At 39.3% G+C, this 14,969-nt stretch overlaps 2 protein-coding genes across 2 annotated transcripts; both read right to left on the reverse strand.

Annotated features, from left to right (window-relative positions):
- Positions 1-4,343: 4,343 nt before the first annotated feature.
- Positions 4,344-6,177, reverse strand: LOC127743963 (NDR1/HIN1-like protein 12). Its single transcript, XM_052256223.1, has one exon. The coding sequence runs from the start codon at positions 5,091-5,093 to the stop codon at positions 4,476-4,478; it is 618 nt and encodes a 205-aa protein (XP_052112183.1). The 5' UTR covers positions 5,094-6,177; the 3' UTR covers positions 4,344-4,475.
- A 1,633-nt stretch (positions 6,178-7,810) lies between these two features.
- Positions 7,811-9,752, reverse strand: LOC107475466 (pentatricopeptide repeat-containing protein At1g77360, mitochondrial-like). Its single transcript, XM_016095106.3, has one exon. It carries the CDS (start codon positions 9,500-9,502, stop codon positions 8,027-8,029), a length of 1,476 nt encoding a protein of 491 aa, XP_015950592.1. The 5' UTR covers positions 9,503-9,752; the 3' UTR covers positions 7,811-8,026.
- Between the last annotated feature and the right edge of the window lie 5,217 nt (positions 9,753-14,969).

Below are 14,969 nucleotides of genomic sequence, written 5' to 3' on the forward strand. Positions count from 1 at the left end.
CAAAGGATGACTACCAGATACAACAAGAAAGTCATTCGAAGAACATTTGCCGTAGATGACTTGGTCCTAATCAGAAACAACATTGGAGTCAACAAGTCAGGAGATGGAAAGCTCGCCGCAAATTGGAAAGGGCCATACAAAATCAAGGAAGTGTTAGGGAAAGGTTATTATAAAGTAACCGACCTGGATGGCACTGAGTTACCAAGGTCGTGGCATGCTTGCAACATGAAAAGGTACTACAGTTAAAAGCGAACTCTACTCCCTGATGTACTCTTTTCCCAGCTTCATGATTTTTTCCCAAAAAAGGGTTTTTTCTGGAGAGGGGTTTTTAACGAGGCATCATAGTAGAGGCTAAGGGAAAATATGCTGTCAAGACCCTTAGTAGCAAAAAGGTACCTTCCCGATTAATAAAGATCTTTCTTATCACTATATTTCTCTTAAAATATCCTCCTTTATTTCTTATAAGTCTTTCTAAACGCGCCGACTTAAGCTCGACAAAGCGTGAAAATCCCATGAATCGACCTAACATGGTCGTCAGGATAAAACGACGAGGTACAAGTCGGCGTAAAGAGGTTATATAAGCCGATCGTAAACTCGGGAACAATCCGACTCACAAGTCAAAATGAGAACCCAGAGAAAAAAAGCTCGAAAGTACTTCAACCCGTAAATCGGAGTGAAGAACCGAGCATAAGGGAAACGCATCGCAAAAATAACCTAAGTCATAAAAGCTCACTATAGCAAAGTTGAGTATAAAGGATAACAAAAGGGATATGAAAACCTGAAAAGTTTAAAGTTTGCATACAAGTCTTTGCACGAAAAAGGCTCGAGAAAACAATGCAAGCTAACAAAAGGGTTTTCCGAAAAAGATCAAACATATTCAAAACGGAAAAGCATGTACACGCGCAAAGTAACTTAAACCCTTATCCAAAAAAGGGCACCTACTTCGATTAGAAAACCCTTATCCAAAAAGGGCAACAAACAGAATGTTTTGTTTACGGCCTTAAAAGGCCAGAAGCAAATTGTTCACAACCACCAGCAAATAAATAGAAGTTTAAAAAAGGGGGGACCCACAGGCCGGGCCCCCATATAGCCACAAAAATAAAAAGAAGTCATTTCTTGGATGGAGTAGAGGAATCACCACCAGGAGGAACGCCACCAGGACCGAAAGGAGGAGCCAAGGAGGAAGTCGGAGCAAGGGTTGAAGAACTCGGAGCATCTTTGGAATGAGGAGGAGACTCTATAATCCTCTGCCCCCGAGTCTTCAGGTCTGACTCAGAAACAACCTCGGGGACAGGAGGATCAACGATGGCGCCATCAATAACTACCTTGTCAGGATGTAGAGGAGAAAGATCCAAGTCGGGAGCAATAACTCTGACTTGCTCCAGGAAAATTCTCCAAGACTCCTCGGCGCCATCGGCGATAGAGTCCTCCAAGTCAGCATAAGCATTCCGAGAGTTCACCAAATCCTTCTTCACCTCCACCATATCTTTAAATAGGCTTTGGTAACTCTCCTGGGCTGCCTTCCTGAGATTCACCTCCATAGTACATTGGGCTCGCAGCTGGCTCTCCTTCTCCCGAAGGTCATCTCTCTCCTTCCTCAACTTATCCCTCTCCGCCTTCAACTCCCTCTCATGTTTTTCAAACATGAGAAGCCTCTCCTCCAGCTCCGCAACCTTTGAGGTAGTCCCCAAGGAGCTGAGGGGAGTCTTCTCGAAGATATCCAAAAGTTTGCCACAAACTCCCGCCGCCCTAAAGCTCTCCTCGGCCAAAGCGGTAAGGTGGCTCCGAACAGAACCAAGTTACAAGTCGGTAAAATACAAGTCGGCAGTAACAACTCGGAAATAAAGAATGCATGCACTACCTAGTTGAGATTGAACAAAAGTTGGCGTCCCCTGAAGGATTTTTCTCGTATCTAAGTATGAGGTCTTCCCCCATGCTTCTCGGAAAAACCCCACAATGGCCGCCTCCACCTCGTCTAGGTCATCTAGACCAATCTTTTCACAAGGGGTGGCCGGCAGCCAATAAAGGGGAAAACGAGGGAAGGAATGCTCGTCCAGAAAAAAGGGGTGGTGACCCTCTACAGCTTGAACCTTGAAGAAGAAGTTTTTGAAGTCGTGGAAGGATTCGTCAAAAAGGGTGAAAATCCTCCGACCTTGAATGGCTCGGAAGGATACCCATTGTTGTTTGTTGTTTAGCCCACTAAAGGGCTTAGTCATATGGAAAAGATAAAAGAAGATTCTCAAGGAAGTCGGGAAGTCCAGAGCGTGGCTTATAAACTGGTAAATCTTCTAGAAACCCCAGGAATTGGGATGGAGTTGAGTAGGGGCAACCTTACAGTGGTGCAAAACGGATATCTCAAAATCCGAGAAAGAAAGAAAAACACCCAAACGGGTGATCATACATTCATACATAAAGAAAAAGTGAGGGGCCGCCTCATCAACTCTCCCAAAACAGACCCGGTCTTCAGGACCTGGGATTATCAGTTCATATTTGGGCTCGTCCTCATCCGAAGTACAGAGCCTATGATGAGTACGAAGGTGGGTGATGAACTCAGCGTCAACCAACGGTTCCTCCCCAAGGACCGTATCGTCAACCCACTGAGAAAGAATGTCTACAGAAGCCATTTTTTATATAAAGAAGAAAGTGGCAGAAAACCTACAAAAAGGAAAAAGAAAAAAGAAAATCAAAAAACACGGCCACCAAAGAAGAGAGATTCAAAACTAGAATCTACGGGTCAACCTATCTACTCGCAAAGCAAAACATGCAAACATAAAGCATGACATGGAAAAAGCAAAACTAACCTTTATCCGAAAATGGAGGTTGGAGAAGAACAGAAGTCTTCGAACACAAGGATGCAGTATGAACAAGATAAGGAGAAAGTTTGAAAGATTGCAGAAACGGAAAATGGAAAGAGAGGGAAAATATTTATAAGAAGGGCTAAGGGGCATAATGGTAAAAAGCGAGGCAGTCATTAATGAGACTGCACCGTTACCAAAGCCCTCAATCCCTAAATGATCCCTCAACGGACACGACGTTTGAATTGACGTAACTGTCAGAAGCGAAGGGTCGCAAAAATCACGTCGGTTTATAAGACCCACGCTTCCTCCACACAAGTCGGCTACGAACCCGAGTTAGATACTTGAACCCAAACTCTAATGAGACTTTGGGCTCAAGTAGGGGCACTGTTCATACCCTGGAGGGACGGTTACCACCCTAAAGATACGGCACTACACCAACGGTGGTTATTGGCTCATCTCTATAAATACACTGACACGCCCTCAGGTATCTCTAAGTCCAATACTCTCTAAGACCTGCTTACGCTCTTGCTAACTTAGGCATCGGAGTGTCTTTGCAGGTACCACCCCCCATTCACACGCGAGCACAAGTCGGACGGAGCCTTCCGAGTCACGGACCTGCCCGGAGTCCTCCTCCATCATACACTTGGGCCGCCTAACGCCATCCGCGTTATTAATCTCCGGTTACCTACCGTAACAAGTCCATTTGATTCAATTACGAACTAGATGTGAATAAGTTAAGTTAAGTGAGTTTTTATCTTATTTTATCAAAAAATTAAATAAAAAAATAAAATAATTCTCTTTGTATTTAATTTTAAACTTTTTTTAATTTTAATTTATCTTTTCTTTTTTCAATTTCAGTAATTGTCTTCTTGTTTATCCCTTATTTTATAACAACTTTTATTTTCAATTTTTTTAATATATAATACAAGCTTGAAAGTTGAAATATTAAAATACTAATATATTAGAGATATCCAAAAAGAGGGAAATGAATTAAAAACAATATAGGTGTTACCATTAAACTTAACAACAAAGGCATTGCCAAATACCTAATACTTACCCTACAATATGCTCGAGAGAGCAAAGCTTCACTAGAAAGTTTCCAAAAAGAAGCAAAAGGTGCAAATCATTGACACTTTTTCAACGTTAAAGAAAGGATCTGGATTTTACTTGTCTTTTCCTTCCGGATGAATCTTTCAATATTAACTCTCAATTTAAATTTCGTAATATTTTCCCTCTTCCTTGGTTTGCTTACTTGAGTGTAAGTTGAAAACAAAAATAATATTAATAATAAAGTTGGCCAGCTAAAATTAACTATAAAATAAATTAAATAAATAAAAGATGAACTTATTTTGTAATTTCTGCAAAATAATATATCAAACTTTCTCACTTTTAAGTACAACAAAAAAAAAATTCTTTTCAATTTTCACTCTATTTTATTGTTAGTCGAAATATAAAAATAAAAGGAGAAGGGTTTCATGGCGGAAATATATTATGAAACACTGAGACATGTTTGCTGAGTTACACATGAAGAAATATTAAAACATGACAATCTACTTGAAAAGCAAAGAATCTAAGAATAGATACTGAATTTTATTAGCTGAAATAATATCTACATAGGCAAGAAAACTAAGAATATGTAAGTTGAATTATGAAAGAAGGAGGAGAATAAGAAGAGATTCATTTTGATTTTGAGGTGCACCTATTTGGAATGTAGCTGCCATTCAAAGGATGGAACTTGAGTTGACAGTTCAAGCGGCACAAGAACTTAACAGATCCTACAGGCCCTATCCTCCACCGAGTCCTTGCATTTCCCTTGAAATCGAAGGCAATCTCATTCTTCTTCCAAGAATCATCTACTTTCTCCATCTGATCAGGAGTCAAAGGAATGGAAGAAGACTGAATAACATAGTTAAGATCCTTAGTACTATTCTTAGGAACCTCCAAAGAATCCGCAACGAGGACGGCTATGCCTTGGCCTTGGAAGCTGATGTTGAAGCTTATGTCAGAGAAAGTAGCATGAGCCTTGGCATTGCCATTGTGAGCCCTCACAATGACTGTGAGCTGTGTCTGGAGGAGGCCGGCGTAGTCGTTCCGGAGAAGGTCTAAATGAGCATTGGTGATGCTGATCACAGGTACTCTTGGATGGATGACCAAGTATGCGATGAAAACTACTATCCCTGCAATCACAACTGCTATGGCTATGATGGTGCATAGGATCGCTGCTAGCCAGATCAAGGGGTTCGTTCGGCCCTGCCGCCGATGGAGATCGAGTTTTCTCTTGAAAGCCGTAGGCATAGAGCATGAATCAATCAGTCTTGAGAGACTAAAACATTCTTTTTCCCACTGCTCTGCTTTCTCTCTGTTTTGTTCTGTGTTGTGATGAAAAGAGAGTAGTTTGGCTTCAGAACATGAAGCACATAAACAATTTGAGTTCTTTAACTCTATTTACAATGGGGTTTTAGTATCTTCGTTTAATTCCTTTCCCAACTTTAAAGCATTTGATCCTGTGCGCAAATTACTATATCCCATTTCATTTTCTAGCATTTTCATATATTTTAAATTCCTAACCATGTCATAAAATAATCTTACTGTGTAAAATGATAAATTTGTTTCCACTATTTTAAGAGAAAAAGAGATGGATTAATCATTTCAATGTAAAATTCGTACATATATGAAAGAGGATTAATATACACTCTTTTCCAAATAATGAAAAAACAAGTTTATTTGTTAAGAATATATTCAAATTTTGTGAGACTATGATTCTCCTACTGTTTATATGATTAGAAACTTCAATAGCCATATAGCAAATATTACCCATGAACTGGGAATCTTGATTTATATGTTAATTGTGAAAAGGTAAAATACCAAACTTGCATTGCTAGATGCAAAATCCTTCTTCTTACTCTGCCTTCATAGCAAATTCTGTTCTCAAGTATAAGTGGGTCCACACTTGCATGCGTAAAGCATATATTAACTAGTACATATTCCTACTTGGGGAGAATTACAATTTACAACCTTATACACACTTCTAGATTAGCAAATAACATCTTATCTTTACGTCTTAGTAGCAAACACTCGCATAAAATTTTTTAAAGAAATAGTAAATATACATTTTCCCCCTTGCTTTAAAAACAAGCTTGTTGTAAAAGAACGTTTTCCTATTTTTAGGTGACTGTTTCCAGAGTTACACATTCAAAATAAACACTGCAAATCTTATGTCTAGGATATGTAACGCGTATGAATCACACTCAGTTATATACTAATTCCCCCTCTTCTTTAAACCTGATTAAGCACTCTATCAAGTACAACTTATGTTTTATAAAAATATATATACATGAATTTAGTTAGACCATTTTTACATAAAAAAGCAGCAATTGCTTTATCAGACGCATAAATGTTAAGGGTACAAAACTAACAGAATGATTCGCAAACTATGAGAAGCCTTAATAAGGTCTAGAAACGAATCAGCTTTATCCATGAAAATTTTCACTAGTGCAGTGTAATAGAACAAACCAAGGTAACTAATAACAGTTTGCTTGCAAGTTTGTACTACATATTCAATCATACATTACAACGATAGCTGCACGCATTAAGCGACGAATGTGTGAACTATAGAAAGAACCATAACATCGTACAAACAATGATAATTCCTGTGCATAATTTGATACTGAAAACCGAATAAACAGACCGCACTTGACATTAGTTTAGTGCACTAGTGCCTCACGCTTACATTTGGTAAAAGTAAAGCTTTTATAAGAATGATCACCGTTCCGAACATTCACAAATCACAAGAATAACTAAACAGGAAACCTTGAATAAAATGTGAGAATTCAAACATCAACCCTTGCGCCAACTGTTGACCATCTAATGTTGCTCATGCTTGTCAAATATTTGCAATGACAACTGCCTGGGCTTGGCATTTACAGCACAATCTTGTGGACGACTTTCAAAGGTAATTGAAGATCAGAAAAATGGAAGATAAAGACAAACTAACCAAAACAGAGACAAGGACTATTGTTAAGTCCTGTGGCTCCGGAGAAAGATTGCTCCTGTCAATCAATTCTTAATCTCTTCAAGAGCATGGCAAACTTGCAAAAATAAATTGATGATCTCTCCAAATTGAAGAACAATATCTAAGGTATCCATCTGGTATTGAACTTTTCCTTCTAAGTTTGCCAAACTTAAAAGAAAACAAGACCCTCAGAGTGGCATGCAGACCACTAAAGGAGCTTTTATCCTTCAACTATAAAAGTTGGATCCTCAATACCATGTTCCCCATTTGCATCACCAAGTGATAACAAAAATGACAGGACATGATACATGAGGCGTTTGCATTCAAGATCCACATATAAATAGTAAAAATTCCATATAACAAATAGTAACCAGATATGCTGCTACCCCTTTGTAAAACTTAATACTTCATGAGTATTAGATCACAGTACTTCTGCAATCTGAACTGTAATGGAAGGCAAACAAAATTGCCAAGCTTGGTAAGCTCACATATTAAAGCATTTTGAGTAAAAGAAGAGGGGGAAATTGCTGGAGAATGAAAATATAGAAACCCCACCATGGTTGTACGGGTGATACAAATAAAAAAAAGCCAGAGAACCAGAGTGTGAATGAGTGAAAGATAAAGCTGGGCAGAACTGTAAAAGCATTAGGCTTTCCCAGTGGATGGTGTTTAAGGAAGGTAGGCCTATTTGCAACCTTACTACCACAAGTGGAGAGATTATTTCCAGCATTTGAACTTGTGACTACCGCATCACAAGTCATCACCCCCTACCATTGAGGTGAAGACTTAACCTCCAGCTAAAATACTAACGTTATTTTCAAAGCAAATTATTCACTCATACAAAGCAATTCATATTATGGTAACTCCATAATATATGGAAACTCAAAATCCTCACGCACAAAGAAACTACAATTCAGGGGCCTCAATGAAGTTCATCTCAAGTAGCACTGTTGCCAACTTCAAAAATACCAACCTCATGAACATGTAGAAGACAGAAGAATCAAGAATAATGACCACCTGTAAACATTTAACATAAACATGTAATATGAATGGAAGAAAAGACTATAGACAGCAAAAATAACTCCCGATGCAAAAGAATTTCAAAGGGAAGGGCTTACTGCGAGGGAGTGAAAGGATAAAACTCATTTAACACTATCTCAGTCAGTGATGGCTATATACTGAAAAGTTCAACACAAAAAGAAAAGGTTTGTCTAAATTACAATTTGCCATGAGCTTTCCACCTCCTGGACAGACTGTCATATCTGTCCCTCGCAGTCCTACTATCTCTATAGAATGCATCCTTCAACTTTGCCATTGTGGACTCATATATCATGATCTTCCAATCCAGCATGTCTTCCGCTGACCTTTTCACCTCCGAGAGCCGGCCCAGCTGACAAAGACCAAGTAGCACCTCATTGGCAGCATCACTGAGCGGCTTAATATGATTCTCAACCATGTAAGTCCAAATCGATTGCGCTGCTTCAGGATCATCACGATCAAAGAACATTGCAATGGCCGAGGTACAGTTGGTACTGGTGGGCGGGTACTCGTTCTTCACCATCTCGTTGAAGAACCTCTCGGCCACATGAACCTTCTTGTTCCTCACCAAACACTCAAAAACAATGTTATAAGTGAGGGAGTCAGGGAAAACACCCTGAAACGCCATCTGATCGAGCAGGCGAAAGGCGTGATCTATCTGATTGTTATTGCAAAGCAAGCCAATGACAGCATTGTACATTACTAAGTTAGGCACTACCAAGGCACTCTCAAGCATGACATCCCACAAAATGACAGCATTAGCCGCATCGTTTTGCTTGATGATAATATCAAGAGCATTGGTAAAGAATTTCAAACCTGGGAAGCAGTCATGGTCCTTCATCACCTTCAAGAACTTGACAGCCTCATCAACCTGCAATGCACGAACCAATGTCATCAAGAAAGCATCGTAGGCAGCCATGTTCTTCCTATCCCAACCAATTCTAACCACCATCTCGCCGAACGTGCTCTTGGCCTTGGCGGCATTTCCTTCCTTCTCCCAGCCCTCCAGCAAAATGGCGAAAGTATCCCCGTCGGGCGGAATCTTGCCCTTGATCTTATGGAAGAACTCCAATGCGACGGTTGTCTGATTGTCCTCGCGGCAGATGGCGCTGAGGAGGGAATTGACGGCAACAACGTCGGGCTGAATGCCGTACCTGTCCATAACATCGAAGCTCATAAAGGCTTCATTGAACCTGCCAGCAGTGCAGTAGCTCTCGAAAACGGAGACAAAGGTGGGCAATGCCAGCTGCTTTTGCTGCTTCATGGACCTGATGGCGTCCCACATGTACTCAAACACCCCGTTCTTCCCCAACAGGTCCACCATCAAGTTCCAGGCATGGCCCGAGTGCTTTTGAAGCTGCCCGGCCCACCGGAAGAACTTCACGGCCGACGACGGCACGCTGTAGGACAGCCCGAGGACCTCGTGGACCTCATCTTGGGAAGGCCGGATCCCACAGTTAGTTAGGGCAGTTTCGATGTCGTTAGGAGGGGTTCGCGTCAGCAGCTCGCACAGTTTTCTCGCATTTGGGGACACGTGCACCGCGTCCCGGTGTGATGGAAATTGGTTCGGTCGTTGGGGTTTCGGAATCTTCGCTTCTTGTTGCTGTTTGTTGGAGGCAGTGCTTCTTCGGGGGTTTGACGCCAATGCCTCCATGATTGGGTTTGATTTTGGGTTTTGAGATAAACCCCAACTCGAGAGAGGATCACAGATTTCTTAGATTGAATTGGAGAAACCAATATCGAATGTTTGAATGTTGGAATTGAGATAATTTCGGGTCTCTGTAGACTGGCAGAGGCGGAAGCACAGAAGGCTGGCGACGACGATTGCGGCCAGTCCAAACTCGCCGGTAACTGGGAACACTGCAAAATAAGCACAACTTTTTTCCGTTTCCGTTTCTTTTTCTTTTTCTTTTTTTATATCAAATATATAAAATACGAGAATTTTCGTTTTACAAACTAGAGAAATTGGCAAAGACCTTTTGACCTCCCGGCATTTAAATTTTTTAAAAATTTAAAAATACATTTAAATTTTCAATCTTCTTAAAATTTAGACACACCGATCTTATATTCATTTGGGTCTGATAGACTCATATACAAATACATTTATGCACAAGTGAAAAAATTTTTAAAATAGAACAAATTAGACCTAAGAATCAATATGTCTAAATTTTAAAAAAATTAAAAATTTAAATATATTTTTTTAATCTTTAAGAATATAAATCTACTAGAATTTTTAAACAGAAAAAAGATTTGGTGCAACGTAATACTAAAAGAGTTAGAATTAGATCTAACGTTGACTTGAATCAACTAAATAAAGACATAGAGATTGCTACTCCATGTGTTGAGAAGAATCAACCAACCAATACAAATATGGTCATTAGACAAATATATGTACTGATAATTTGATGGAGAAGACGGTAAACCAGGAGGTCGACCGTGAAAAAAAAATAAAGTAGACTCTCGAGATCAAATCCCCGGTGAAAATGATAACCAAAATGGAAAGAACCAAGACATTGAAAGTGATCCTTGAGGAAATCAAGCTCCTCCTAATTTTGGGCCTTGGATATTAGTCGAACGCCATATTAGGCAAAAAAGTATCCTGAATAATTAAGGAAAGATCGAAGGTATGATTGATCAAGATCTTCCTATAAATCACGAAAGAGATGATGAGGGGGATATGCCCATTAATGCTAACGGCTCGCGATTCAATATCTTGCACGAGGAAGAAACGGACACTACGTCTAAGAATTCCATGCATGAGAATGTCATCGTGGCCTTGAATATTTCTAATGGGCCTGGTCCTTGAAAAGCCCATGTTGTGAACAATAAAAGTTAATCTACTAAAAAAAATATTACAGGTTGGAGCCGGTAAAAACTCACAAAGTAGTAAAAAGGGCCTTCATAACAAAACTGATGCCCGCAGTACTGAGAAAGGGGTGAAACCCACCTGGCCACCTCTAAACCTAATAGCAAGGTTCCACCTCCCTCTCTTGAAGGTTCCAAGATCCATATTCCTGTGACTCCAAAGAAGAAATCTCCAAAAGCAAAAGACATGAAAGGGGTAGTGATAAATTATATGTGACATCTTCAAAAGGAACAATATAAAGCTTATGATGCTATGAAGCAAGCCTTTCTGGTTAGGAAAGTTTTGCAGTAAAGAATAATCATTTACTATTAATGCAAGTTCCTCTGGCTCTCAGCTGACTCTCGTGGGGACCTTGATGCCGGAAAATACCTCAGAAGACCTACAGATGTGATTATGCTTGATTCTAGTGACAAGAAAGAAAAAAGAGGGATAATTCCCTGGGTAAGAAACACGACAAGTCGGGGCCTCATGCCCAGGTTTGATTTAGTCGTTGGTGACTTCTTTCCTTTTAGTTTGTTATCATGAATGTTATTGTTGGAATTGCCGGGGTGCCGATAGCAAAACTTTCCACTCTCTCATCAAAGACCTCAGAAAGGAGTATGATGCTAATTTCATGATTTTGCTAGAACCTCAAATTAGTGAGTGCATGGTTTACAGATCAAAAATAAAATTGGTTCTGATAGCTCCTTCATTGTCGAAGCCAATGGACATTCTGGTGGTGTCTGGTGCCTTTGGGACTCTGGTACATGGAATTGATGTCTAAGAGCAAAATTGCCAGTTGGTTCATCTCTAGGTTATTGGTGTTGATTTGATTCCTCGGCTCCTCTCTATGGTTTATGGAAGCCCCAAACGCATCAGTAGAAGGAATCTCTGGAACAAGCTGTGATCCCTGGATGGAAATATAAACCTTCCTTAGTGTTTATTAGGTAACTTTAATGGTATCCTCCATGCCTATGAGCGTCAAGGGGATTCTGTGAATGCTACGCATAATGCGTGCTCTGACTTCCAAAGATGCGTCTCTGAGTGCGAGCTGGTTGATCTGGATTTTGTTGGTTGGTCGTTCACTTAGAAAAGGGGAAATTTTGTCGAGAGATTGGATCGAGACTCGAGTAATTTAGATTAGCAATTAACTTTCCTGGAAGGGATCTTGAAGCATTTGCCGAATTACTGCACTGACCATACCCCCCATCTGCCTGCAACCTTATGCTACTTCTATACATAACAGGAATCAGCGAACTTTTCAATTTGTGGCGGCTTGGCTGTCACACCCGAATTTCAATAATTTGGTCATGAATTTCTGGGATGTCTCTTCCTCTTGGACTAGTGGTACTGTGAGTTTCAAGAATTCTCTTAGGTAGCGTTTGGTAGAGAGACAGAGATGGAAAGACTGAGACTGAGAGATAGAGACTAAGAGACAGAGATTGAAATAAATCTCAGTATTCTGTTTGGTGCAAAATGGGAGATAAAATTGAAACAAGAATGAAACTCTAATTTAATTTGCACAAAGAGTAAAATTGGAATTAATTAATTGAAATGAAAGTATTTTAGGTATAAAATGTTATTAAAATTTCAGTTTCCATCTCTAAAAATTTCAGTCCCATGTGTCCCTACTTTTTGGAAGTACTGAAATATTGAAATTTTAGAGACAGAGACAGAAATTTTAGTACTAGTCTCTGAACTAACAAACACGATACTGAGTCTCAGTCTCTCAGTCTCTGTCTCAGTACCTTAAAACAAACGCTATCTTAGAGACTAGAATACAAATGTGTTTGGGGACATTTTCAAAAACAAAAGAACTATATTAAGAAGACTTCAAGGCATTGCTTTCAAATTGGTTACTAGCAATAATTATTTCCTTGAGAATCTTCAAAAACAGCTCTGGAGTGAATATAAAGAGGTGTTGGCCCATAAAGAATTTTTGTTGTACCAAAAATTTAGGTGCAAGTAAATCGCGGTTGGAGATTGTAACATGAAATACTTTCACGGATCAACTATAGTTAGAAGAAGATGGAATAAAGTATCTTCTCTTGTTGATGATGCAGGCAATCTGATCACAAAACCTAGTCTCTTGGAGGATCTAGCTAAAACTTTTTTCATAGATAGATAAGGATACTCTACCGAGAGCTCCTTTTGTCCTATATAATTGTTTTTCCAATCTTAATGGCAAGGAGATTAACTGTATTGGCAGCATGGTTACTAATTTAGAAATTAAGGAAGCCACCTTTAATATGGGGAGTCTTAAAGTGCCAGAGAGAGATGGCATTCAACCCATTTTTTATCAAAGCCAGTGGGATTATGTTGGAATGGATTTGTATTCTCTGGTGTAATATATTGTATTGGATCCAAGGAAGGTTGGATAGATTAATGAAACCCTTATCACTCTGATTGTAACAGCCCAGACCACTCGCTAGCACGATATTGTCTGCTTTGGCATACAAGATCTCATGGTTTTGCCTTTGACGATAGAGATGATAGGCGAAACCCCCACACTCACTCGTTATAACACGTCATGATAGGGAGAGGTATCCACACCCTTATAAGGTATGCTTCTTTTCCCTCCCCAACTGATGTGGGACCTTACAATCCACCCCCCTAAGGGAGTCCAGCGCCCTCGCTGGCACATCGATCCAAACTCCGCCTCTGATACCATCTGTAACAGTCCAGACCACCCACTAGCATGATATTGTCCACTTTAGCACATAAGGCCTCACGATTTTGCCTTTGACGTTAGGGATGATAATCGAAACCCCCCACACTCACTCGTCGAAATGCGTCATGCTAGGGAGAGGTATCCACACCCTTATAAGGCATGCTTCGTTTTCCCCCCAACCGATGTGGGAACCTTACATTGATCTCTAAAATTGACCCTGTTACTAGGGCCAGACAAATGCGTCCTATTAGTCGTTGTAATATTTTTTATAAAGTGGTTACCAGGATTCATGCTAATCAATTGCGCAGGCTTATGAATAAGATTGTCCAGCCTACCAAATGTAGTTTTGTCTTCAGCAGCATAGTTCTAATAATATCATTATTGTTCAAGAGATGATTTATTTCATGGGAAATAAAAAAGCTCAAAAGATTGGATGGCTATTAAGATTAACCTTCAAAAAGCCTATAATAAGCTTAAGAAAAGTTTTGTGGAAGACACCCTTAAAGACATTGGGTTCCTTTCCTATACCATTAATCTCATTCTTCACTGCATTTCTAATGTTAGAATGAGAGTCTTATGAAATAGTGAGGATCTTAATGAATTCACTCCTGCGAGAGGTATTAGATAAGGAGACCCTATTTCTCCTTATATTTTGTCCTTTGTATTGAAAGGCTCTCTCAACTCATCAATGCGGCTGTCGGTCACGAATTTTAGAAGCCCATCCATATAAAAGGAGATGGGTCGAAGTTATCTCATATGTGCTTTGCGGATGACCACATTCTTTTTTCAGAAGCTAACCTTGATCAAGCAAAGGTCATTAATAAATGTCTTGCTACGTTTTGTGCTGATAGGAGATAGACACTGAAGGTTAAGCACTTGCTCAAATTCATATTCACCGTCATTTGCTACTCCCTCTGCCATGACAATCTCTTCCTTTCCGACTCCAGCTCTACCCTCCTCCTCCCTCCTACCATCCTCTACTACAAATTTTTCTGTCATTGGAGTTAGCCATGGCCTTGTTTGAATCATAGTCGGCCACTACTATCACTCCCTCATCATCTGCAACCCTTTTTTCTACCACTATGTTAGCTTCTTGCGACCCTGCCACTATTGCTTTCTCTACACTGCCATTATTGATGTCTCTTTTGATCCTCTCAATCAATATTACAAGGTTGTTAGAGTCTTTTGTTGCATGGTTGATGATAAAAAAAATTATCAAATCAAAACAAATTTTTTAAGATTTAGTTCTTTGATTGAATTAGTCTTTGATAATTTTATAACATTATTGTGTTGCTAGTAGTATTTGTACTGGGGATAGAAAAGGGATAAAGAAAATTAGGGTTTAAAAAAGGATAATTTAAAGATTTTAAGTAGTTTTTTAGGGTTTGGATAATTTCGTCATATGGAGCATATCTTTTATTGCTACAATTTTAATTTCGTTTTTTTTAGTAAATTTATCAGTGTTTAAAACTTTCTGTCGATTTCTATAATTTTATTAAATTTGTAATTAAATTTTTATATTTATAGTTTCTAATTGACTTCTTACATCATTTTAAATTTTATAATTAAATTTCATTGTAAAAAAATTAGAATAAATTAAATATA

The sequence above is a fragment of the Arachis duranensis genome, unplaced genomic scaffold (assembly GCF_000817695.3).
Source record: "Arachis duranensis cultivar V14167 unplaced genomic scaffold, aradu.V14167.gnm2.J7QH unplaced_Scaffold_165934, whole genome shotgun sequence".
NCBI classification, from domain to species: Eukaryota; Viridiplantae; Streptophyta; class Magnoliopsida; order Fabales; family Fabaceae; genus Arachis; species Arachis duranensis.